Source organism: Colletotrichum higginsianum, chromosome 8, assembly GCF_001672515.1.
Source record: "Colletotrichum higginsianum IMI 349063 chromosome 8, whole genome shotgun sequence".
Lineage (NCBI taxonomy): Eukaryota > Fungi > Ascomycota > Sordariomycetes > Glomerellales > Glomerellaceae > Colletotrichum > Colletotrichum higginsianum.
In genome coordinates, this window is record NC_030960.1 from 1,046,721 (window position 1) to 1,072,143 (window position 25,423).

Sequence of the window (25,423 nt, forward strand, 5' to 3'; positions counted from 1 at the left end):
CTGACCAAGCACACCATCATCCATGTACTCGGACCTTGGTGCTCGAGCACAAGAGTCTCATCCTTCCCGTCATGTATTGAAAGGTGTGCACTCGGGATACCAACGGACGCAATGACCCTATCAAGACATACCACGCTCAGATGGGTCTTGTTGATTATGACTGGAGTAGAGACACTCGCTCGGGATCGTGGTCTGTGTCTTCCCAAGATGGTAGTTACCGGTTTTCGTCTCCCTTTAACCCCCCTCCCCAGAGGAAGCTTGCTCTAAAGCTTGCTCGAAAGCTTGCTTGAGTCAGCAACAGGGTCTGGCCTTAATGTTTCCCGTTCCTCCAGCCTGTTCCCAGCGTCACCTCGCCTCTGTCAACTGCTTGTTCCAACGAGTTGTTCAACCACCGCACCATCATCGTCGCGACGTTATCCTGCAATCATGGTCTACACAGGGAAGCCCTCTGGCGGGTGTAAGCTGTGCAGAATACGAAAGGTCAAGTGCGACGAGGCCAAGCCCTTCTGCATGAGATGTACCAAGTCGAAGAGACACTGTCCCGGATACGGGCCCGTCGTTCGCGATCAGTCGAAGGCGGCCGCAGATAAGCTCAAGAAGCAACGACAGGTCAGCTTGGACAGCACTGGTTCGACCGAATCGTCGGTTTCGCCCAAGTCCGGATCATCCGGAGATAGTTGCCACTGGAACACATCACAGACATCATCATCATCATCATCATCATCACTGAGTTCCCCCCGGCGGAACTCATCACCGTTCAGAGTTGGCGACCAGGAAGCCGACTTGGTCGAGTGCTTCAAGCATGTCCCTGGCGGTCTGCTGAATCCACTCGACGAGCAGGCGTCCTGTCTGTTCCTTTCCGAGTTCGTCAATGTGCCCTTGACACCAACGGCACGCGGTTATTACAGCTTCTTGCCTCGCTACCTTGGGCGTGGCGAAATTTCGGTATGCCTTTCGCTGGCGTTCAAGGCAACATCAATGGCAGCGTTGGCAATGCGACAGTCCAAAGGCATGAGAGGCCCTGCTCTGCTGCGTGCCCAGGAGCATCATGTCAACGCTCTGAGAGCAGTGGGACAAGCAATCTCAGACCCGGAGGAGGTTGACAACGACCAAACCCTCGGGGCCGTACTTATGCTTGCGTTTTACGAGGTATGTGTCCCACGCCCCTAAAACCGACCACGCTACATACATGTGTTGACATTCACAACAGACCTTGATGTCCAAGGACTCGATCAAGGAGTACATCCACCATCTCAAAGGCGCGGCCAAGATCGTTCAGATGCGCGGCCGGAAGTGTCTTGAAACGGACGAGGGCCGGGAAATGTTCGCCATGACGCGCAACCAGTGCATCTCGGTGCAGAACGTCTTCAAAGAGGCCGAGATGTCTGGGTATTCATGGCTGCTGTACAACGAGGCAGTCCAACGCTCCAACCGCTCCACAGTCGACATCAATCTCATTTGCAGCCAGGTACAGCAGGGCGTCGATAACATCATCTCCAAAGCACGCCAACCGACCCCCGAGGCCATCGAAAAAATGATCGAGTTGCTGGGCAAGTGTCGAAAGCTCGAGTACGAATTCCGTCAGCTGCGCGCGAACCCGAATCCGCAATGGAAGGTCGAGGTCGCCGAATGGGTGTTTAACCGGACCGACGAGGAGCTCGACACGGAGCCCACCTTTGAGGGCCAGGTCTTCAAGTTCTTCAACCTGCCCATGGCTGTCCTGCATCTAGTCACCTGGTGCTCCCACCTGAACCTCATCACAACGATGATGCGCTGCAGCTCATGGCTGGCTTCGGCTGGAAGGGAAGGGCTGGATGATATCGACGAGTACGAACAGCTCGTCGGTTCAGCGAGCGCTCGCGTCGACGATATCGTGTCGGGCGTTCCGTACTTTTGCAGCTGGAACGGCTACGGCGTTATCGTTTCCCAGTTCCCTTGTGGCTCGACCAAGCCGGATGATCCACTCAAGGGAGAGGCTGGACTGATTGTCATGTGGCCTGTTGCTATTGCCATGAAGAGCGATTACGCCACACCGAGGCAGCGGCGATATCTACGGGGTCGACTCCGTTACATTGCAGATGTCTCGGGGATTAGCCAGGCTCGGTTTTTCATCGACGAAATGTGACGTTTTTACGATCGTCTGGGGGTGTTAGGAGTTACAAGAGTCATTGCACCGTTGAGATATCATTCTCCGGGCATGGAAAAAAAAGGTTGACATTCAGCATGGCTTTTAGGCGTAATACCATTACAGCGGCAGTTATTAGACTGGGAGGATCCGGGAAACTAGTAGTTGCAATCGATCGGAAATCGAATAATCCAATGCTCGTCATTTATTACTAGCTGGCCGCCAGCTGGTGAGTTTCCGCTTCTTTTTCTTTCCCTTTGTTCGCCAACATGAAGTCAATTTCCGGGCTTCCTTCTACCTAGAAGATCGACATCATGTCGCCGTCATAATTTGGCTCGTTGTGAACCCACTCAACAGGGCGTTCACAAAATTTTCATCTTCTGGCCACTGATGTGTTGTGGGCAGCGGTCAACTCTTGAATCGAGATGGCGCTCTCACAGGAGCCTAAAAGCAATAGCCAAAGGCAATGTCCTGTGTACTCTTGAGATAACGCGCGGACAACACTTCCCCGCTGCCTGTTTTGACTTCCAGAGCTCACATCAAAAGGTTTCATCCAATACTGCCTAGCGTTTCGGCCGCGATTGTTGGTATCCAAGCGTTGAGCCCATTCAGAGTTCGAATTTTCCAAGCAAGTCATCTCAAATCCTCATTGGCAACATCTCAGGGCTGGTGACGATTTCGGAAGATCTCGGATATTTGGACAAGTTATTGGATGATGCCTCCAAGCTCACAAGACTGAGGAGAATTGTGATGTCTTGTCTGGTCCTACTCATGTGGGAGTATGGGGCGTGCATACGTCACTTCTATGTGTGAGCAACGGCTCATAGACACGGAAAAGGGCAGCGGAAGCATGAGTATATGGGGAGACGGAAAACCAGAACTGCTGATACGGAGTATTTCAAAGTCAGATCCTACAAGCGCTGAGTTGTGTAGGATCAGTCTTGTTGCATTAGTAGCCGGATGATAAGACGAATGGCGTATCTTGATTGCCATGCTTGCGTCTTTGGCTACCTCATCAACTTTCCTCGTACGATGGCGGATAGATCGAACCGGGAGGCTTTTCGTTCGATGACGAGTGTACTGAGCGATTGAGAGAATTATCTGTCTGTGTAATGAGCAGACCGCGACTCATCTATCGTGCAGAAACATGCCTGCAGCAGACTCAATCATGGGATTGCATAGTTGATGAGGCAGTGACACCATAAATCTACCTGATTTATCCCACCGTTTGGCTCACGATAGAGCAGCAGCAGGGGCCCAGACCCAGAGGATGAGAAACAGACCGGCGAATGTTGCCTGTTCGGGGCTGGGTCTGACTGGCATTCCTAGAAAACAAGCTCTGTCTCAACCTAGGATTAGATCAACCTCTTCAGCCTCCTTGAGTTCGTCCCACCTGTCCGCCAGCACCATACCTGATCCCTTTCTGTACGCCACGCCGTCCTTCCATTCAACCCACAGAACGAAGCAACAGTCTAGTTTCAGCTTGTCATGAATGTCCCATTTCTCCTGCCAAGATTTGTGTCTGTCGCCTCTAGATAAAGCCATCAACTTCCTTTCTGCCTCTTCCTCTTCCGCAGTGAGCTGGATGTCCTCTTGTGATCGATTCCTGAGCGCTGTTGTCTTGTTCTTTTCTGAAAACTCGTCCAAAAGCGACGACCAGCCTTTGACTATGGCCACCAGCTCAACTTTTGGCTCTTGTTGCGAGGCAACATCGACGCTGTGAGGGAGCTTTAAGATGCCGACAGTGGCGCCCGAGTTGTCCTGGAGGTAGGAAATGTTAACGTTGCGACAGGACTCCCAGTCCGCGTCATAACTGGCTTTGATAAATGCCCGACTGGTCTTACAGCATGTGTACTGGAAGTGTCTGTGAGGCTCAGTTCCCTGGCTCTGCAATGTACCGACGTCCACAGTTGGCACCTGGTACCAGAATTTCTTCAATCTCTGGGGCTGGGGCTCAGACACATGTGTGTAGAAGGTTTTAGGGATATGCCTCGGCGTGCCCGTAGGTATGAGCTCGTTGTTCAAGACATTGAATGCATCCCATGTTGGAGGTGGTACAAACTCCGTAGCCTTCCAGCCCTCCAATAACCGAGAGGGCGACGCCTTCTTGTACTGATGCCATCTGGAGTTGATCTGTCGCCTTGCCGCCGAAGATGGTGTTTCCAAGATGAACCACTCTGTAAGTGGCGCGGTGAATCCCGTGGGCCCCGATAATGAATACTCGTATTCGAGATCATGAGGGAAGTAGGTCACGCCCTGCCACCCCATCCATGACCAACTAGGCGGTCCTGTTGTCATAGGCGGCTCCTCCGAAGATTCCCCAAGCGGGCGCCTCCGGCGAAGCCTCCCACTCGAATGCCAGAGCAACGAGATGTCGAAAAAGAACTCGGGGTGCCCGGCTATGAAACCGTAGGGAAATCTTCGTTCCAGATACGTGCTGATTCCAGAGAATGCGGCGGACACGTCTCCGTCAAAGGTCAGGTTCCGACGGTTGAAGTCCACGACCAGACTATTCAAAGAGAGGCTTGGCACACTCATCGAAAGCTCTTCATCTTGCATCATTTGGCCGCGTCGGTCCGCCTCCGCATGGGACGTGACGTGTTCGGACCACTGCACGCAGTTGCACTGCCATATTACGGAACCGTTTGCAAAGATGAGCTGTCTCTTGGCAAACATCTTTTCCTGAAATGTCCACATGCGCTGGTCGTAGTCGTAGACTTCAGGTTCTTTACCGGGTTCGGAGTTGTTCATCGTCGCCAGCCTCTCACCCCCCGCCAAGGGTACGACGTGCTGCTTCGTGGCCCTCGGAGGAGAGATCCCACGCAGTCCTCGGAGGCCGTACCCTGCGTCCTGGCCGTCCTTGGCGATAATGGTCAAGAAAGAGCTTGCAAAGATCCGGTGCATGTGCCTGAGGTCATGGGCTAGTGCCAAACTGTCGTCCTGGACAATGCACAGGCTATCGACCCAGAGCCTCGTTTCGCCCAAGGCTTCTGTGAGCCGAATCGCGTTGCGGATGGTCAGAGGCACCTCGGAGGCGATGGGGCCCGAGAACAAGGCTCCAGGCTGCCTGACCGCTCCGAGGTTACTCTTCAGCGTCCGGAAGTTCTTGGTTCGGCCCCAGGTGTAGGAGAGGGTGAGAAATCGCGAGGTGCGCTCGTCGCACGGGACAACACATCCTCGCACCACGTCGATCAACCACTCTGGGCGGAACGAACTCATGTCTGCAAATTTCGACTTGTCGCACTCGAGACCGTGCCGATCCATACATTCAGACCGCCAGGCTTTGATGAGGTTGATGTCGATCCATTGTGTGTCCAAGACCCTGCCCCGTCCCTTGTGATGTGGGATGTCCGGCCGGTGAACCAACTCGAATGGGCGAGTCGTACACCAATCAGACCTACTCTTTTTGAAGTAGCTCACCCCTAAAACCGCCCCCGTGATTTGGCTCCATTTGACTAATTGCAGCTCTCGAGTCTCATACCGCGGCACAGGGCCACCAAAGTATCTGGCGTTTCGGAGCCAGTTAGTATGGTCGCAGTCGTACGTGAGGAGATGGCCGACTTCGCCCATTTCAACAGTGAGATGTTCACCGAACGGAACTTCAAATATCTCCATAATCTTTTGGCATACATCGCATTCGAGTTCTGGTGTCGTGCTGGTGGCTGCCTCGGCCACCTTTGGGGTGGGAGTCATCGCAGAAAGGAGTAACGGTGCTGGACTGACAATAGGAAGACGGCTCCAAGGACAAACCCCAGAGAGTGTTTAGTTGATGTCGGTCGATAGCGGGAAAGAAGTTCCCGCGGGCGCATGGAAATGTGTCGATGCCGATCCTCGTGGATTGGGGCCGACACTCGAAAGGTCTCGATAGGCTACGGCACCACTTTCCTCTGCTCAGCCTCTCAAAGAGGGGTAGATGCTGTTGCCTAGAAACAGAGCTTATATAATCAAGTGTGGCAGGATGCCTGTTGCGCCATTCGCTGCATGCGATCCAACGAATGGGTGATGAAGACTATCAGTATCTATCGGGATCGCTCGGGTGGAGCAGCCGGCAGCCGGTAACGGGGCGGGGTCCGGCGGAAGTGGGTCTAGTTGCCGAGACGCCGTGCGCAGAGGCCGAGATGGGGCGGGAAAGGCCGGCGAAATGACGAGCACTGTACGCAACATGTGCCTTGTGAGAATCTATATTGTATGCAAACTAAAATCCGGCCTAGAGACGCGCTCTACAGATCTCGGCCCAACCAAAGAACACCCTCTCAACATCGTGCCATCTCTTCCCCGAGGTCAGCGACACTGTGATGTTCCTTAGTCTTGTACAAGCTTCTAGCGGAACTGTAGGGTATCAAAATCGAGAAAACGCTTCTAAAATACAAAAAGGACAATTGTCCATTGATCCAGATATCATAGCAGGCAACGCCAGCGATGCTAGTGTCGCTACAGCGGGCTACTTTTCCGTTGAAACTACGGCCTCGGGAGAAAGGACACGTTGTATGTATGGATGCTTCGACGAGCAGATACCACAAGTGAAGTTATGTTTAAATAGTAGGCGTTTGAGTGGTGTCCTGCACCGTTGTCTGGCGGTCGTATGTCCGGTCATTGATGGGAACTACTTTTCCTCGACGTTCGGTTTGATAGAGCCTTGGGGTGGTTGGTTCTGAGGAATGAAGGATCTGTTCAAGAGTCAAAGGTCAGCTCCTACACCCTTTTTATCCGCGTATATGAATCTAACCTGGGTACGAAGTTTGTTCGTCTACCGGTGGTTGATCCAGTAGATGAATCCTCCAACCCCAAAGATACCCGTTCCCGCTGTGGAGCAGCATGTTAGCGCAAACCGAAACTTGACCTCGCCCATGCGAAGGAACTCACCCACGGCCAGCGTCTCCAGCACGGTGTGGTCGACGCTCCTCTTCATCAACTCGTGGCCAACCTCCACAACTCCGGCCTGGATGAGCCGCGCATCGAGAACAGGCATGACTGGCGAGCGGTACTGGATGCCTAGTGCAAAAGCGTAGCGACGGTAGCGACAATGACGGAGGCGAAGAAGACAGAGTGAGCGGAAAAGGACGGAGATGTTGCTCGAGGGATCGCCAGGATCAACAACCTCGACTTCAGGTGGGCAGCGGCGTGGGTTTAAACAAAGGGTGGTCCTCAGTGCACACACACATGTCGAAGCAACTCCAGGCTGGATCCTCCGCCATCCCCCACTCCCCGTTGACGAGCGGGATGCGACGTCGGGGACCATGACGCCAAGATATTTGAAGCGCGCGTCTGGGCCCATATGGTGGATGTGGGCTTTGGGTGAATCGGCTCATATTATCTCATTTCGGTTTCACAAGGGGGGCCACGAGCTCTGCAGCGAATTGAGTTGTCGAGCCCGGGGGATGGTCCCATTGAGTAAGGTAGTTTTAGTGCCACCTTTGGTCGGGCTGGACCGATCGAGGGAGGGGGGCACACCCGGATATCCACCGCTCATCTACAGACTGTCACCTTGTGATTTGCAACTCTGATTTGCGGATCTTCAAGACATCGTTGATGGGTGACACTGACGGACCCAAGACGACCGAATCCAATGAGCTGGACATGATGGCTGTCTCCTGGGGCAGAGACGTGTGTGGTCTTTGTTCGATCCCCGCCCACTCAACATTTCTCGAGGTAACACAAGACATCTCCTTTCTGTAGGCATCGTTTTCCTTCGGCTTTGTCGTCCTTTTTTTTGTTTTTTTTTTGTTGGTGGCTGCAGCGAATAACGCCTGATGATCGTGGTTCTGCGACTCCTTGGGCGATTCGAACCGCGAAAGTGAGTCCACTCTGAGGCGAGAACCACTGTGGGCCGCCGGGTTTCAGCCTCCTGAAACAAGGAGGATCGCCGCACCGTCGCATGCGCGAGCCCCCCCCCCCCCCCTGCTGGACTGATGGCCGCGTCGGCTTCTCTGCCCACTCCGGTCCGCCGGCCGCGGGGGGTGCTGTACACGTATTAGACGACGGGTAAGGGGAGCGGCTCGCCGTCCCAAGTTGGCTTAGAAGTTGACAACCCCCCCTTTCCAACGATCATATTACTGATGTTATCCCTTGCAACTGAAGCCGAGAGGATCTACATGAGCCGGCCGCATGCGGCGTTGACACGAAGGAAGTGACGCTGACAAACACGAGTGCGAGAGTGTCGCATGCGGCACGTGAAGTCAGCTTCATCGCCGGGCGGGCCAAGAACCGGATCGTCAACCTTGGCGGTTGTGATTTTCCCAGCCGCGTAACGGCTCGCGACGTCGTGGCCAAGACCTTGGCCGTCGGGGGGGTCGCTCGAGGCGCCCCCGCGCCGACGGACGGCCGGCTGGGAAAAGTCGTTCGTTCGTGAGGAGTGCCGGGACAATTTGCAGAAGCCACATCCCCCGCGGTGGGTTCAATAGCAAACGCGGCTTATGCAGACGGTCGGCGTCAAGCGTCAGGCATGGAGGCTTCCGTCTCGGACGCGGCGGCTGCGCCTCGTCGAAAGCGTTTCCAGAAATCTTTTCCCACGTCAACGAAGACGACGCCAGTTGCAGGACCAGTTTTTTTTTTTGTCTTATATCTTATTTTAGGGGTCCTTGGTCGGTATTGACTGCGTCCCGACTGATTATCCACGGAAGATCGTGAAACCATCTACATCACGCCAGCCACACGCCGTGGTTAATGGTTCGACCTGACTCAATCAGCACGACTCCCGCCCAGCAAGTTTGGCGGTCCGTTCCGAGAAAGAATCGCCGGTTGTTGCTGACTATTGATGCCCTCGCCGGTGTGTCAACATGCCCTTGTCGAGCCCTTCTCACCCACGCACTGCGGGCGAACGAGGTTTGTTCGGCATGTTCTTCTGGTAATTTGGTGACTTGCAGAGCTCAAGGCTAGACATCGATTTTTCCATACACAAGTTGCCGGGTCATCAGTGCTACAGGAAGAAGTGTATCAAGTCTTAGAAGTACATACGACTCAAGCAATGGCCGTCATCTGTGTTTCCGTTCTGAAGCACCGGTACAGCCAATAAGCCGTCACAAGCACGCCGAAACTAAGCCATAGGGCGTGGTTACACACTCTCGCTCTCTCTCACAGATTCCTTCGATCAAGAGTCAAAGCATTAAATAGTCTCATTCTTCCCTCATACGACATTTACCACCCCATGCCCATCGCCCTCCCATTCCGTTCCCGCCAACCCCCCCACCACCTCAAGCACAGAGCGTCAAGACAACATCCTGCTCCGCCGTGCACACCTTGACCTGGCTGCCCCCGGGGCTCACGCCGCCCTGCCAGACGATGGCGGGACAGGTCGCCTGCCGGCTCGCGACGACGACCTTGCTCCCCTTGAAGCCGTCCCCGAACACCGTGCTGAGGTCGTACCACACGCCGCCGCCGCCGCCGGCGTCGAGGGTGTAGGCGAAGACGAGCTGCGGCGCGCCCGTGTAAAGCCCGTCGCGCGCCCGCGTCACCTTGAGGGCGCGCCCGCCCGTGACGGGGTCCCGCGCGAAGGTCTCGGCGTAGGAGCCGCCCCGCGGCGCGAGCGGGCCCGCGGCGCGGACGTCGCTGCCGACGGACCAGAGGGAGACCTCGGCGGCGCAGTTGTTCACGACGGTGGCCTTGCCGAGGGCCGCGGCCGGGGTCGCTGCGGCGGCGAGGAAGGGGAGGAGGGTCTTGAGCTGCATTCTGTCGGTGTTGAGGTATGTTATGTGTTGCTTTGGTGTGAGGTGTGGTGTGATGTGGTGTGGTGGTTTTATGGAGGTGTGGTTTTCGGTTTTGACCTTGAGATCCGGATATCCGAGTCTCGAAAGTGTGAGTGATGGCTGATGAGTCTCAAAGACAGAGTGAGTATAGGCCAAAGTCCTAGACTTATATACCTAACCGGAGACCGCCTTTCTCGTCAAAGCATGCCACTGATGCCATCATGTGTCTCTGTTGGGACCAGGATCCACCGGGCGAGACGGTGCAGGACCAAGAAGCTCAAATACGAGAGTCGATCAGGGAATGTCACGATACCTCCCAAAGGGGCCAGCAGCAGGCGATGCATAAGCCCGCCCTGCGGTATCCTCGACATCACAGCAGTCTGAAGATCACCTCTCGCGGCCGCAGGAATAGACCATCACACCCATTGGAAAATAAAAAAGGTCCTAACCAGCGAGACGATGTGACATATTCCCACGATGCGCAGGTGCGAACACGAACGCATCCCTCGGCCGAGTCAGGTGAGCAGACGACGGCGTGTGGATCGACGACGGGCGAGGGAGGAGGGGGGGGGGGGGTCATGAGGTTTAAGACATGGACTGGGAATACGAGATTTCCCGTGCTGGCCTGGGCATGCTGCTGCATGCAACATCGGCTACCGGATGGCGAACCAGTGGCATCGTCGCAGGGCCTGAAGATGGGCGGGTCTGATGGGCTCATGAGGAGAGGAGAGGGGGAGGGGAGGGACTGCTATACCGAGCTGTTCCCCGCATTCCTCGGCGCGGCTCCCTCGGAGACATCTGGGGCTGTGCGTGCCGCTGCTCATCTAGTCGCTAGCGCCCGGCCCGTCCGCACCGCCGTAGTTCCAGGAGAGGGGCGAGAGGAGCTAGTGTGGGACGGAATGACATGACATTCTGCACCTGGTCGGCAAGAATGGCATCCTGCGAGGTACTGGATGCGGATGGAGACAGTCGACGTTGATGGTCAGACACGGGTCAGCCCCAAAGTTCAGCCCAAGGAGGAGGTTACCGCCCGCCCAGCTCATCACGAATTGACTAGCGGCGGACGGACGGACGGACGGACTGAACTGCAGTAGTAGGACGACTGCTTCTCGAGCGGGCAAGAGGTGACAGCGTCAAATGATGTTACGGCGGAGAAGAGAGAACAGGCAATGTAGCAGATAAGACGAGTGCAATTCTTGTCGGGTATATTTCATAATCCATCACTCCTTTGCGCCAAACACCTGCCCAAATAACCATGTCTTCGTATAAACCAGGAGGAAGGGGGGGAATAATCCAAGCCTGCCCTCCCTTTCGTAGCATCAGGTATCTTTGCCTAAAAGCAACCTCCAACGCCACTTCTTTTTGCAGCACTTCATCTTCCGGTCCTGGGTGATATAGAAGATCAAACCAAGTAGGTCTTTCCTTCCGTGATTTGTTCCCTTCATCTGTTCGACGTTTCGATTCGCATAAAGGGGTTAAGTTAGGTTGAACTGGGGAGGGGGGGGAAAAAAGAAGAAAAAAGAATTGATCAAGAAAAGGTGGGAGAACCAAAAGTAGGCATCGTCAGCTCGTCCTTTTTGCGCTCTCTCTTTGCATATATCAGGCCGCAGACGTTGCAGAGGGTGCCGGGGCCGTCCGGGCCGGGCCGCCACTCGGGAGTTTCGACGCGGTGGCACTTGTGGCACGAGAACTCGGCTCGGCGTCCGGGTCGGCGGGCGGGCGGATCCCCACGGTCCGACGCGTCGTTCCGAAAAGCCGCCTGTTGCTGGCTGCTCTCGTCGGTCTTTCGCTTTTGGTTTTGGGCGTTCGGGTCGTCCTTCCTGAGGGCCCGGATTTCGTTGATGTCGCGGGCGATGCTGTGCGAGAGGCGCGACATGGTTCGCAGGTCGTCGTCGGTGGGGAAGGCGTGCTCATGTGCGGTGTCGTGGCCGCCAGCCGGACCAGCGCGATCGAAAGCAGAGAAGCTCTCGGTCAGGCGAAGCAACTGTTTTGCGCCATGGCGAATCTGCGCAATGTCAAAGGGAAAATGTTAGATAGATGGGGATAATATGATCTGATGCGATGCGATGAATTGACATGTGCAAAAGATGCATCAACGTGGGAAAATGACGACAGTGGGTGGAGCTGGATGGTGCGATAAGGACGGAGATAAGAAGAGAGACGTACGCGCTGATGGCTTTCGCCCTGCCTGAGATGGTTCCACGACAGCTTCGTGGGAGAGGCCGGGTCTTGCTGTCCGTTGTTACTGACATGGCCGTGCGACTCGGTTGGGTTGGTCGCGGTTAAGGCTTGTGTGCCGGAGGGCGACGACTCGGACCTCGGGAGGGAGGCGGATCGCGGACTGGAGGGGCCGGAAGGCATCAAACGAACCGGTGGCCAAGGGGGCCCGATCCAAGGACAGGTCGCCCGTGGGAGCGCGCGCGGCGGAGCGCGGATAGCCCTCTAGGAGGGGAATGGGGAGAGGCCCGACGAATCGAATCGGCGGGGGGGCAGGGCCCGGAGGGATCGGAGGAGGTCCGGCGACGCTGAGGGTCGCTGTATCGTGCGGTGTTGTGTTGTGTTGTGTTGGCGATGGGGAGCCGAAGCGCCAGGGATTGCGATGACGGATGGATCGGTGGTGTTGGTGTTGATCGAGAACAGAATCGGGGATCGAGATGGGTTTTGTTTTCAAAAAAAGAGGGAAAGTTGGCGCTGCCTGATGTTTGGGGGGGTAAGAGAGGGAATTGTCCCAGTCCAGTTCAGGCCCAGGCTTTGGGTGGCGGTAGCTGCTGTTACTGGCTAGGCCCACCAGCGCCCAGCAGCGCTATCACCAAAGGCAGGCATGTGCACGGGGGATTTGTTAAAAGCCAGCATTGTCCCTGGGTACGTACCCTATCTTTGGTGGAAAAGCGGGGGGGCCAAACGGGGTCAGGACCCTGAAAACTCGGCTTCTGCTGACGCCTGGGAGCCAACGAGGATTGGGGGAACGGTGCGAAACGGGGAAGGGTGGAGCCAGAACGGTATAAGACGGTCAAGACCGTTTACTGTGTGTGGTCTCGAGCCACCCATTCAGGGATACAACCCACCAGGGGCAACGACAAAAAAACGGAGGCGATCCCGAGGCAGTAATGAACTCCGTAAAGGGAATCCGCACGAAGGATTTCGAATTCAACTCCAGGTTCAACCTACTGAACCACGGATCCTACCCGTCTTGTCGTTTTTTTTTATATCGGGTTGTGATTTTCTCTCGATGCCTCGGTACATACCAAATGCTCACCCCAGGTACACAGGTCCCTCCTTGGCAAGTAGCCTTGAACGAAGAGTCCCTCGGTAAAAATTACAGCTGACGTAATTAACGGTCGCTCCTCTCCCTCCTGCTGGGCTGGAAGTGTTCAGCGAGCTAAGTACGTACCAAGGTACGTGGCGACGGTGGTCCCTCTTGAGGGTCGCACAGGTACATCGTACACAAAAAGATGTAAAAAAAGGAGCTAAATACGTACAATAGTGCTCAGGTCGTCAGGTACAACAAACACACGTCGTCACTCCACCCCTATCGGCCTCTCACGGGCGGTACCTTTGTCGGAAAAAACTCCGGGCGATGGAGAAAACACTGGGACGCCGGAGGTACGTATCTCGGCATACGTTGTACGCTCTCGCCAGAGGACCCACGCCCTCCTCTCCGGCGAGTCGTGTAAGTTGGTTCGTCGACACGTGTCGGTTGCATCGTTGATATCCATCTATTTCCCTGTTGCCTGTCTACCTGCCTTTCTGCTGACCTAGGTCTAGGTAGTCAGCGATTGATTCTACTACGATGTACTAGCAGTTCTCATCTCCGGGACGCCTTGTCGTCTGTCTCCCTCTACTATCCAGTGGTATGGATGGGATGGGATTCGTCCCCCTTCTCCTAACCAGCGGCCCTCCCGGCCCACCACCTACAGCTCGTCCCGATCCCACTCCCGCTCCCCTCGCCGCCTCTCGCACCTCCACGACCCCCTCTCATCCCGGTCGCCGCCGACGAACCGCACCGACGACGGATACGCGCACAGCGGCCTCGTCGGCGCCTCGCTCTCGTTGCCTCCCGTGACCTTGTACCCGTCCAGCACCTTGGGCGCCCTGCCCTCCTCGACCCACGTCCTCAGCGCCTCGAGCGCCTTGAGCGGATAGTACGTGCCGTTGAGCCCGTAGCAGTGGAACACCCCGGGCGCCTCGTAGTGCCGGTAGTACCCGCCCGCCCCGGCGTCCGCCGCGAGCACCCGGTCGTAAAAGTCCCGCGACGTCCGCATCGTCACGCACTCGTCCGACAGGCCGTGCCAGCTGATCATCTTGCCCCCGAGCCGCTTAAACTCGGACAGGTCCGCGTCGTTGGTCCCGATGACGCCGTCGTACTCCCGCCGGCTGGTCTCGTACGCCGCCTCCAGGTCCGCGACGCTCATCCCGCCGACGTCGTACCCGGGGTCCTTGCGCACGAGGTTGCGGATCCACTCCACCGACATCCGAAACGGCTGCCCGGTGCACCCTTGCCCGGCCACGCTGCAGTTGGTGTTGCCCAGCCCGAACCGGCCCGTGAACGGCGCGCCCACGGGGTACCCCTTGGCCAGCCACAACGGCTTGCCGTCGGCGCCGTGCGGGCCCCGCCAGATCTCCCGCGCGATCTCCGCCGTCTCCGCCGACATGGTCATCTTGCGGTCGCCGCAGTCGAGCTCCCTGCCGACCACGCTGGCCGGGTCGAACGCGCACCTGTCCGGGTCCGCGATGACGCCGTCCTTGACGCCGTCCAGCTCGTCGCACGCGTCGATGGCGAGCTGCGTCATGAGGATCATCTCGCACACGTGCGGGAAGAACTTCTTCTGGTTCATGACGAACTGCGGCCAGTACGTGCTGACGATGAGGCTCGGTTGGTTCACGGCCGGCGCCCCGGCGAGGATGCCGTCGTAGTCGGCCGGGTACCGCTGCGCCTCGATGATGCCCTGCCGGCCGCCCGTCGAGCACCCGCTCCAGTACGAGTAGCGCGGCGCCTTGGAGTAGTACTGCGCCACGACGGACTTGGCGATGACGGTCATGTCGTGCACCGAGACGTGGGCGTAGTTGACGAGCAGCCGCTCGTTGATCGTGCCGTCGTCGTTGAGCGCCCACGGCGCCTGCTCCCACGTCTTGTGGTCATGTCCGGCGTCCGTCGAGCTCGCTGTCGACACAAAACGTCAGCCCCCATCCCCCTCGTTTGATTCACGATGGATCGTTTCGCCATCAGTGAAGTGCAAAAGGAAACAAACATACTCGCATACCCCTGCGCCAACGTCGTAACCACCTTCTCGCTCCCGAACTGCCCGGCCGAGTACCCCCCGCCGCCGACGCCGACGAACCGCTCGTTCCACTCGGCCGCGGGCGGCAGCCACACCTGCACCTGCGTCACGTCGTCGAAGCCCGTGTGGACGTACCTGACCGTGACGTTGCAGAAGCTGACGCCGCCCGACGACGGGATGGCTGCGCGACCCTCCGGCGTCAGGGGCTTGAACGTCAGCCCCTTGACCTCGGCCGCCGTCACACCCACGAGGTCTGCGTCTTGGAGCTCCAGCGGGAGTGCGAACGTTTCGGCCGAGCACGGGTTTGCGATGTTCGAGGAAGTGGTGTGTTTCGTCGCCGCGTCGCCTTGGGCGGGCGTTGCCCAGTCTGCCAGACGCAGCGCCGCGAGAAGGGTCGAGAGACTCTTCATGATGTGCAATGTCCAATACGGGGCTGAGCTTGACAGGAAACCTCGACTGGGTATTATATCACGCCAGCCAGTCGCTGAAAAAGACGACGTCGATTTCTTTAAATCGAACCTGGATTTGCCGGCTTGTTGGGGCAGGAGTCCGGCCCGTTCGTTTGCTTGATGTTCCTTTTTTCTTCTTCTCAGGTGCTTAGACCTCGACTGTGACACAGGGAAAAGCACGTCGGGTTGATGCGCTGCAGGGATTCCAGCTCAGACGGTATTTCGGAGAGCCCCAAAGTCCCGCCGCATGAAGGCGGGGGGAAAAAAGGGGGGTCGCGAGACTCTGTCTTATCAAGGGTTGTGGAATAAAGCTAGCGAAAGGCCTCGGGGGACCAACTGCGATGCGAAGTGCCATGGAGATGGGATTTATGTGCTGGCGATGGAGACAGGCCTCACTGGCCTAAACCATTTTTTTTCAACGCTGTTCGCCCACGAATCTGGCGCTAGCTGGTCACATGAGAGTAGCCATGCCTTTCCTGGAGATCTAAGACAATAGCTTCTGCGTTGGCTGTAGTGTAGGGAGGGGGGGCGTCGCCACGTCGGGGAGGCTGGTGCTGACTTGGCAAGCGTCAAGTAGACTGGCAACGATAGACATGTTTTTCAACTTACGTACGTGGTATTTTCCCGGGCCGGAAACCAAGCCGGCTCCGATGGGCCTAAGAAGCATACATGTCTCGGCGGCCTATTTAAAGCGCATGAGAGTAGAGGACCGCACGGTACACCCAATTTGACAGGCCTGGTGGGAGGCAAGTTTGACACTTGCCAGTGCATACGCATGAGAAACCGTGAGCTTATGGGGTCGAAGCTTGTTGGCCACTTGCCACTCGGTGGACGTCCCGGCCGCGGACACCAAATACTCGGAGCTTCGAGACCGGATGACGGCTTGCCGCTTGCATGAGCCATTGAACCACGGTTCTTGTATCGCTCTCTCGCCACCCATATTGATTTTTAACTGACGACTGTTGGGGTTCCATGGCTTATCTCTACAGAACAACCAAAGACTCGTCACGAAGCGACATAGGGTTAATTAGAGAATGAAAGCCTAGGTCTGGAAGAGACTTATTGCATAAGCATGCGCAAATCGCAAAAATGCTTTGGAATGATTAATCTGGGCGCTGGTAAGGCTTGAACTATCCGGTTTCAATCTTGGGCTTATAAGTCAAGATGGAGTGAAATTTATTTTGATTTAAACACGGGCTCATTGTTAAGTACAGCTCGTCGAATCTGTTCGAGGTTTTCTGGACCAGTCGAAACCTACAGATCACAGACTCTGGGTAATTCACTCCAAGTGCCCTTGCTGGCAGCAAGAGAATATGGTAGAGGCTTTTGGTTGTTTAGTTGCAGCATTTTCTGAAGCTCTGCTTGGTTGATTTCTGTATCATGGATGACATAGCCTGATGAAGCAATGTTGGTATATCAAGCATGTGAGAATTCAATATTAGCCACAGACAGAGATCACCCGACCAACTGTAGCTGATGCATTGAATGGTGAGAAGCTGTCTTGAATGCTTGCAACAATAGAAAATTGGCAGAAGCTTTTGTTGCTGGTCCTGGGTCTGGTTCCCCAATCATCCTGTTCAGCCGGCTACCGGAGCTGGGTGGGGCCGCTCACACGGAGCCGGCCCCATAACAAAGAACATCTGCCTTGGCCGTTCACCGACCTTACTGCCACCTGTAGTGCCTTATGAAAAGCATTCTTCTGAGGGTTTCCGGAACTTTTGACACTCAGTATTGTAGCCTCTTTCAAGTCTTGAAAACTTAGCTTGTACCCCCCAAGCCCTTCGCCTAGCCGATCCGAGGATCAGTTTTCTTTTCCAAGCCCTCCTTCCTCTTTCCACAATCCTATTTTCCCCCCTCTTCTTCCTTTCCAAATCTCACCTGTTGCTTCAAAATTCTCTTCTGGGGGCCTGTCGTCCGCCAAATCCCACCGCGATGGTCCTTTTCCTCGTGTCGAAAGCCCTCCCTCCCCCTCCGCCCAAGAAGCCTTCTTCGCCCCTCACATCCTACATCTCTCTCGTCCATCTGGTCCCGTTCAAGACGGCGAGCTTGATTAGGATCTTGCTCAAAGTCCCTTCGAACCTCGTCGAGGTCAGCTTTCCAAACGGCCGACCCCAGCCGGCTGTCTTCGCGCCCGAGAACCCACCCTTCACCCGAGCGCGCGCGACCTTTTTCCTCCCCCAGTTCATCTTATTCCACTACGCCCGTGTGGCCTACCTCTTCCACCGCCAGCAGATCCCAGAAAAACCTTTCGTTCAATTCTCTTTCTGCCTCAAGTCTTGCGTCTCCATCCTTTCTACGCCCCACATATCGCAGAAAAAGCTCATCGAGAAGCTCGGCTTCCCTCCTCCGCCGCGTCATCGAGACTGACCTTGCTCGGCTTCCCATGGTAGGTCCCTTTCTCAATTTTCTCATCACAAAAAATTGAGGTAGCCCCGTCTTCCTTTCTTCATGGCGGGAATCACTCATGGCCTCGCACAAGGAGACGGGCGTCGCGAAACGAAAACAGTCTCTGTTTCTTCTCAGGTTTCCAATCAATCTGCTGACCTCTGAGGTAGCACGTTCTCAGAAGTCGCCTCGCAGGGATCGCAGATCGTCAAGTCATCGTTCAGCCGCCCGGTAAGTCTCAATACCTTCTTGTGCTACTCCAACGCCGCCATTTCGGCGCGTTCCGTTTCGAGCCGCCAAATGACTATACACATTTCCGTCTGAGACTTTACATCTTTGATGAAAACATCTTCCCGATGACTGGATACTTTTCTCATCTTCCCAGTTCAATTTCGCAGTCATTCCATTTTCGAGTGACTCGCTAACGGAATTTCACAGTGCCAGGTCTCCCGAAACAGCTATAAAAAAGAGTCAGGCTTCTGATTATATGCGTTGCCCGTACGAACACCAACAGTGAGTTCACGAATCCCTTCTTCGTGATTGCGAATATTCCAATCCTACATGGTATAGCCCTCTTGTATAATGATACTCTTGACACCGTCCGAACAAATCTCCCCTGAGCGACACTATAGAGGTGATCTGAAACGAGATCCCTTCCTACCGTTGCAATATGTGATGCCCTTAGACCAACGCGGGCCGATTGACTGACATATCACTCTCTTCTCAGATTTGAAGCACCGGCATGAACCTCGATCGTTGGGAACCGCGGGTTTTTCCAGAGGCCCCAGAAAACGGTGATGAGTTGTCTACTGTTCCCCCCCCTCGCCTTCGAGGCTGCTCCCTTTCGTGACTGTCAGAAATCTTTCAAAAGGCAACATCTTTATGAGCTACAAGTCAGGGTAGCGTGATTTGGGCTTATTCTACGTCCACTGCATACATCTGACAACTACCATCACCAAGCCAAGATTCCCGCAGCAAATATGGACTTCTCTTGTCAGATTACGAGACGACAAGAACCGGCAACAACATCAAAGACACAGTGAGTTCTCTTCTTCTTGGCTTTGGATTTCCAACTATCCTCTGCTCCTTATGATGACCTCAAATACTCATCCAAGACAGCACGTCTATGAGAGCAAAGCTAATGAGATCTGATGCGAGCTTTTCCCATCCCGACTTTTTTTTATCCCAAATCCCTACCAAGTTTGGCATGCACTCGCTGCAGGATCAGGTTTCAGGCTCAACGTGTATCTGGTCAGAATCCTCAGTGTTTGCGACACATTGCCAATAGCAAACGTTTTGCCCTTTACCGCGGTAAGCAACCTACTTCCCTCCCTTGGATCTCTCTGCCCTCTTTCCACTTTGTCCTCCGCGGCATCGTTTGCTTCATGATGACCAAATCTTCGTAAGACTTCCGAGACTTCACGTCTTTGAGGGGAAAATTTTAGATCTGAACTCAGCCTCTTCTTCCACTTCTTCCTTTCTTGTTGCCCCCCTCACCCTGTTGCCGAATCTTCTGCTAACCTCGGAAGCCGAGTATAGATCTTTTCCGTATTGGACAGACGGAGCCTCGTACACAGACACAGCGGTAAGTTGCGGTGCACCCAATCTTCATCCACCACGCCAAACGTCGCTTTCACAGGCGTTCCCCTGCTCGAACATGATGAACCAATTTCGCAAGACTTCTGAGATCCTCTGGTCTTTGATCAATACACTTTCTTTTCTGATTCAAGCGCTCCACACCCTTTCTTTTATATCTTTACCGGGCACCAGCCTCATCTTCAACGTCGATTTGGGTCGCTAACGTCTGATTGCCATGTCCAGGGACTCTCCAACTCCGTATCACCGTCATCCTATCGCCAAGTCCGAGAGTTGACAAGCTTCACGATGAGTAAAGCCCCTCTTCAACCTCTTCAACACTTTGGAACACACAAAAACAAACACACACACACACATACTCACTCCTGTCGCGGTTTCAGCTCCACGTGATGACAAATCAGTGAAAGTGCTCCGAGACGCGAGTTTCTGAGTGGATTCCATCTTTAGTCTGATAGAGCATCGCCCATCAATCTTCGGCATATGAATTCTTCTGCGCTTCCGGCCTGGCTGCTAACCTTGTCTCTACCACCAGAATTCGCATCCTCAACTCTACTGCCCGCAAAGTTTGTGACTCCTAGTCATGAGTCCCCTCGTCGTCGTCTCCACGACATTCCCCGGCTCTCCATGATGACAAACACCTCTCGCTTGTACCGAGACACCACGTCCCATGAGCGGACAAACCTTGACAATCTGACATGAGCTGCCAACCCCTTCTCCGACGTTTTTGTGAGCCTCAAAAGCCGTTGGAAGCCATTCGCTAACCATCCATTGCGCCACAGATATCACATACTGAACACCTCCCAGCGTGTGGGAAGAAGCCAGCTTCATCATGAGCACCGCCCCCGTCACCTTGTCCGATATGCAGCTTGGGGAGATCTTTGTGTCCATGGCGGCTACCTAATTCCCACAGACTATTGCAGAATCAGTAGTTTTTACCCACAAACGCCCGGTTCCATAAGGCGTGCTCAGTCTTGAGGTTTCCCTACCAGCGCTCCGGTCCCATGGAGGTTATTTTGGGTCGTCACAATAGTGTTGGAACGTTGTGTGGCGGGGGGAAATTGCAATCATCTTGTGGCTGACTTGTAAACGCTCGCTCCCAACAGCTCGGGATGGAAAGAAGCAAGGGGTAGCATTTTGGTCCAGCCCGAGGAATCAATAGTAACACTGTTATCGAGATTTGATTCCCTGGCTGCTTCTCGCCATGCATGTAGCTTTTAGCACTGTCGGAGACTGGGCTATGCTCTTCAACTGGGCCGCCATGAGGAATCTTCCTTCAAATTTTGATAAATAAGTACGAACTTGCTATGAACATGCTTTATATCACCTATTCATATTGAATTGAATCGTCCAAACCGTTATGTTTGTCGATTACACATTAACCCTTATACGTCCGAGATCACGGAAAGTACCTTTATGGATCCAACGGCCCCTGTTCCGCCACATGATATGAACTACTTAGAGAAGTGCTGCAACAACAACACCAGCAGCGGCAGCAAAAAAGCCGGAGTTGAGATGATCAGCTGCATTGCCACTGACCAGCACAGGGGTGTTTGTGGTCCTTGTGGGAGTGGCGACCGGCGTTGTGGCGACTGGAGGGGTGCCAGTAGGACGGACAGGCTGGTTGCTAGTCGGAGGAGCGGGCTGTGTAGCCGGAGGAGGTACTGGTCGACTGCTCGCAGGAGGGAAGGGATTAGTTCCCGGGGGAGGGGCTGGGCGAGAGCTGGCAGGCGGAGCTAGGGGCGAGCTTGCGGGAGGGATGGGATGGGTTTCCACGGAGGGGCTTCCGACAGGCGGGGCAGGAGGCTTGCTGGGAGGCACGGGGAGAACCGTTGTGAAGGTGGGAGGCACGCTCTCGGTGATGGGGCAGATGGTAGTCGAGACGGGGATCGTCACAGTGGTGATGCGAGATGTGATGACGCAGTTGGTAATGTTACCGTGGCAAGCAGTAACGGTATGGACCTTTGTGGTGTAGATGGTCGAGGTGGTCCAAGAGGTTGGCTTGGTGGCGGGAGGCGTGGGCACAGGGTTGATCGATTCCTCGGTGACGGGGCACACAGTCGTGGACACGGCAATAGTCTTGGTGGTGACGTGAGGTCTGTCGGGGCAGTCCGGAACCGAGGGCGGACACCTGGTGATGGTCTCAACGCGGGTCGTGTAGATGGTGGAGGTGGTCAGCTTTGTCGTCGGGACGGTCGTGACGGGCTTGGTAGACTCCTCGGTCACAGGGCAAACGGTGGTCGAGATGGCGATCGTCCGGGTGGTGGTGACAGGCCTGTGTGGGCAGTTGGTCACGGTGGAAGGACACTGGGTCACGGTCTCGACACGAGTAGTATACACGGTCTTGGTTGTGAGCTTAGTGGTCGTGGTTCTTGTGTGAGGCGGCTTTTCAGTCGTTGTGTTGGCGTAGGGGATGGTTGTGAGAGGCAGGCGGGTAGAGGTCTCGACAGAGTGAGAGTGGTGGCTCTTGGTCGTGTTGTGTCCTTTGGTGCTGCTGACAGCGGTAGAAGTGGTGCAGTCCTCTGTGGCAGGCGTCGTGGTGTTGTAATTCTTGGTGGTGCTCACGACCTTGCTGGTAGAGGTGACGACATCCTTGGTGCTGCTAATGGCAGTGGAGGTCGTGCAGTCATCTGTAGCAGGCGTCGTGGTGTTGTAATTCTTGGTGGTGCTCACGACCTTACTGGTGGAAGTGATGACGTCCTTGGTGCTGCTGACAGCGGTAGAAGTGGTGCAGTCCTCCGTGGCAGGCGTCGTGGTGTTGTAATTCTTGGTGGTGCTCACGACCTTGCTGGTGGAGGTGACGACATCCTTGGTGCTGCTAATGGCAGTGGAGGTCGTGCAGTCATCTGTAGCAGGCGTCGTGGTGTTGTAGACTTTGGTGGTGGAGGTGGTGATGTCCTTGGTGCTGCTGACCGCGGTTGATGAGGTGCTTGACGAAGCGGTGGTGGTTGGCGGATGCTCCTTGGTGCTGCTGACAGCGGTCGACGAGGTGCATGGGGTAACCGGCGTGGTTGGGGGCTGCTCCTTGGAAGTGCTTGTTGTCGTCGAGACAGCACCGGTCGTGCTAACGGTGGTCAACGGTGGAGAGGTGCTCGACGTGCTCGTGGTGGCAGGGACAGTGCTGGTCAGGCCATATGTAATGCAGGAACAGGCTGATGAAACGGCCTTGAAGTCGCCCTGGCAGTTGTTGAAGTTGGTAGGAATAGCGGCGGCAACGGTAGTGGTGCCTTGCAGGAAGCCTACACAGAAGCCCTTGGCCTCCTGCTCGAAACGCTCGTCAATGAGGTTGCGGTAGCATCCGTCGAGCTCCTAGGATGTATTAGTTTGTGTTTCTCGACTTGGAATGATAGATGGTGTGTATAGTTCATCTCAACATTGATCAAACGTCTCACGACGGGAAAGACAGGATCGACAGGACTTGAAGGTGAACTCAGAGAGGAGAGAGACATACGCAGTAGGGGTACTCCCAGGCGTTGACTGACGCCATGGCCATGGCAGCCAGTCCCATGTAGATACCGCGCATATTGACTATGCTTGTGATTGTTCTTCGGAAGCGAATGACTGTGACTATGAAAGTCGACTTGGGAGGTTCAGAGCGAGGGACGAGGTTAATCGTAGCGACCGTGGGTGAGGAGAGGAAGGGAGGAGGGGAGAGCAAGGTCTCGCTCAGCACGGCGACGGGGGCTTTATCAAAAGACGGAGGTCGACGACAACGGGTTGCTGATCGACAATATCGGGGTGCAGCGAGAGCGACGCAGGCTTCTATCACCCACCACATACATCCCACCAGCCAACCCAAGGAGAATACGAGCTGGATCCGCGGCCGGCTCTTGGTTAGGTTGCAACGTTGTCGCCCATCACGCATCGCGTCTCCACCAAGGCAACGCTTAAGATCGGCCACGACGCCCCCCATGCAGGCAGGGCGGTGGTAGCGACGTAGCGTGCAAGTTGGCAGGCTGGGCTGCATCGCATCATGGTATTGGTGACAGCCACCGGAAGGTTGCGGCAGAGGACCAACACGAGCTCGGAGCCACTCACACCATCCGGCACGAGTCGGCTGTGAGCCCGTCACCGGCCAACCGTCGGCGGATCCATCGATCTGTGTAGTTTAAGGCGTCTCGTACCAGTGGCTAGCGGGGGTTGTCCTTTTTGGCATGACAGCGATGTGGCTCTTCGTGCACGAAGCAGACCTGGAGGGGCAGAGCGTGTGTGTTAGTGAGTGTGAGGAGAGACTGGCCGAGTGACGGCGGGATGTGGAATACCTGTACGGTCGACCAGGAAAGGAGGCTACATGGAGAACCGCTTGTGAAGGAGGAGAAAGGCTAACCTGGAGGCTGCAGACAGTGTAAGTCCGGCTCATTTACGCTGGTGATATGACCAGGTGGAGATGATATCACCAGGTGGAGATGGGGGAAACTTACCATGGCGGCGGGTGAGACGTTGGAGGAAATCTGGAGCATCGCCGAGAGGGAGGAGGGGCCAGAAGCTGAGGCCATGGTCTCCACTACCTGATTTCTTCCCCATTTAGCGTATGAATTCCATCCAGCCTTGTTCGGGCGTTAAAGGAGGCGTCGTCGCTAGGGAAAAGACGAGTTTCGCTTGTCGTTTCTGTGTGTGTTTTCCGACAGCCATTGGGCTATTGTTTCGATGTTTCTCGACGGCGTTTGTCAGGGCCACGCCGGCTCCATTTGGAGTGGGTCTCAAAAGTCATCAGGCAGGTCCTGTACAGAGTACTGTACAGAGGAAGCCTCTTTCCTGCATGGTGATTTCCCACTATTATGAACTGGCACACCCACACCGTACGATGTATGGAACGAAGAATAAACTTAGTCAATATTCTCGGGGAATGGTTTGAGATGGGGAAAAACAGGGAACTAAGAAGAAAAAAAAGTAGGGCCATGGAATTCTGCATAGTATAGCATGCATGCAGAGGCGCAAACGATTCAAAAGGCCTCCTGACCCCTGCTTAGCGGCGCTTTCTTAGCTTTCTCTAGCCAGGGGTTGCCCAGCCTGTCCGAACAACCGAGTCGACGGATCGAAGCCAATCAACGATGAGCTTGTCCAAGTTGGGGGGATGTAGTGGGGCATCACCAGCTCCTGCCGTCTGCCTCTCTGGGCAACTGCAACGGCAAAGTAAAGTGCAGGTGCAATCCGTTGGTACCTACCTACCCATACCTGTGACCATTCGGCTAAGGCGGAAGGACAAAGAAGGAGAAAAAGGGCTTACAGCAGGGAGGAGCCGTGGATCATCGACTTTCAATTCCTCTTTCGTGACATCTCATCTTCGACCACCTCCTATACGTACCGTACCGCCTCGGATCATCTGTTGTCCCTCCAATGAGAAGCCTAGGAAACTGCCACCGCGTCTTCCATTCGTCTACTTTGACATTGTGTTCCTCATCCATCATCACATCCCTCTCAATGCCATAAGATATTCCTTTACCATCCGGATCGCATAATCCCAGCCAGCCATGCTCTGTCTCGCTCCCACACGTCGACCCGGGAAACAACCTCCATTCACCATGCGTAGTGCGGGCGTCTTTCCGCCCTCGTCCCATACAAGCTCAACGTCCAACTCCTCTTCATTAGGCGTCATCCGGCCGTTTCTTCGGTGCCGTTATCCCTGATTTGGACACAACAAAGGTGCTGCTCGTTTCCCACTTCAACGCCTGCTAACTGCTCATTGCTTATTGGTTGCCATCCACATCGCCCGTGGCCCCAAGAAAAGAAACCAAGCTTGGTTCCATTCCCTGCAGCTCGCCGCCCTTCTTTAGCTCGCCTTCCCCTCACGCCGCTGCATCATGCAGCTCCTGCTAGTTATTGGTTGCTGGTTGCTTGGTCGCCCCGTGTAGCCCATGAGGTATCTGTAGTTCTTGAGGATTACCGACGCTTCGCCCTAGCGTCTCGTGT

General features: G+C 55.3%; 8 protein-coding genes across 8 annotated transcripts; 2 read left to right on the forward strand and 6 right to left on the reverse strand.

Annotated features, from left to right (window-relative positions):
* Positions 1–426: 426 nt before the first annotated feature.
* CH63R_11280 (Negative acting factor) lies at positions 427–2,125 on the forward strand (the record flags this gene model as incomplete). Its single annotated transcript, XM_018306254.1, has 2 exons — positions 427–1,149; positions 1,211–2,125. 2 exons carry the CDS (start codon positions 427–429, stop codon positions 2,123–2,125), a joined length of 1,638 nt encoding a protein of 545 aa, XP_018153095.1.
* Positions 2,126–3,469: 1,344 nt separating this feature from the next.
* CH63R_11281 (Heterokaryon incompatibility protein) lies at positions 3,470–5,344 on the reverse strand (the record flags this gene model as incomplete). Its single annotated transcript, XM_018306255.1, has 1 exon — positions 3,470–5,344. The coding sequence occupies one exon, from the start codon at positions 5,342–5,344 to the stop codon at positions 3,470–3,472; it is 1,875 nt and encodes a 624-aa protein (XP_018153096.1).
* A 1,384-nt stretch (positions 5,345–6,728) lies between these two features.
* Positions 6,729–7,364, reverse strand: CH63R_11282 (uncharacterized protein; the record flags this gene model as incomplete). Its single annotated transcript, XM_018306256.1, has 2 exons — positions 6,729–6,792; positions 6,877–7,364. 2 exons carry the CDS (start codon positions 7,362–7,364, stop codon positions 6,729–6,731), a joined length of 552 nt encoding a protein of 183 aa, XP_018153097.1.
* A 1,951-nt stretch (positions 7,365–9,315) lies between these two features.
* Positions 9,316–10,525, reverse strand: CH63R_11283 (Bys1 family protein; the record flags this gene model as incomplete). The annotated part of the gene is made up of 2 exons (XM_018306257.1): positions 9,316–9,936; positions 10,307–10,525. The coding sequence occupies 2 exons, from the start codon at positions 10,523–10,525 to the stop codon at positions 9,316–9,318; spliced, it is 840 nt and encodes a 279-aa protein (XP_018153098.1).
* An 810-nt stretch (positions 10,526–11,335) lies between these two features.
* Positions 11,336–12,168, reverse strand: CH63R_11284 (Gata transcription factor; the record flags this gene model as incomplete). Its single annotated transcript, XM_018306258.1, has 2 exons — positions 11,336–11,812; positions 11,974–12,168. The coding sequence occupies 2 exons, from the start codon at positions 12,166–12,168 to the stop codon at positions 11,336–11,338; spliced, it is 672 nt and encodes a 223-aa protein (XP_018153099.1).
* Positions 12,169–13,718: 1,550 nt separating this feature from the next.
* On the reverse strand, positions 13,719–15,496 carry CH63R_11285 (Carboxylic ester hydrolase; the record flags this gene model as incomplete). Its single annotated transcript, XM_018306259.1, has 2 exons — positions 13,719–14,968; positions 15,061–15,496. 2 exons carry the CDS (start codon positions 15,494–15,496, stop codon positions 13,719–13,721), a joined length of 1,686 nt encoding a protein of 561 aa, XP_018153100.1.
* A 1,971-nt stretch (positions 15,497–17,467) lies between these two features.
* On the forward strand, positions 17,468–17,902 carry CH63R_11286 (uncharacterized protein; the record flags this gene model as incomplete). Its single annotated transcript, XM_018306260.1, has 1 exon — positions 17,468–17,902. The coding sequence occupies one exon, from the start codon at positions 17,468–17,470 to the stop codon at positions 17,900–17,902; it is 435 nt and encodes a 144-aa protein (XP_018153101.1).
* Positions 17,903–20,971: 3,069 nt separating this feature from the next.
* CH63R_11287 (Extracellular serine-threonine rich protein) lies at positions 20,972–23,480 on the reverse strand (the record flags this gene model as incomplete). The annotated part of the gene is made up of 2 exons (XM_018306261.1): positions 20,972–22,822; positions 22,965–23,480. The coding sequence occupies 2 exons, from the start codon at positions 23,478–23,480 to the stop codon at positions 20,972–20,974; spliced, it is 2,367 nt and encodes a 788-aa protein (XP_018153102.1).
* Positions 23,481–25,423: the final 1,943 nt, after the last annotated feature.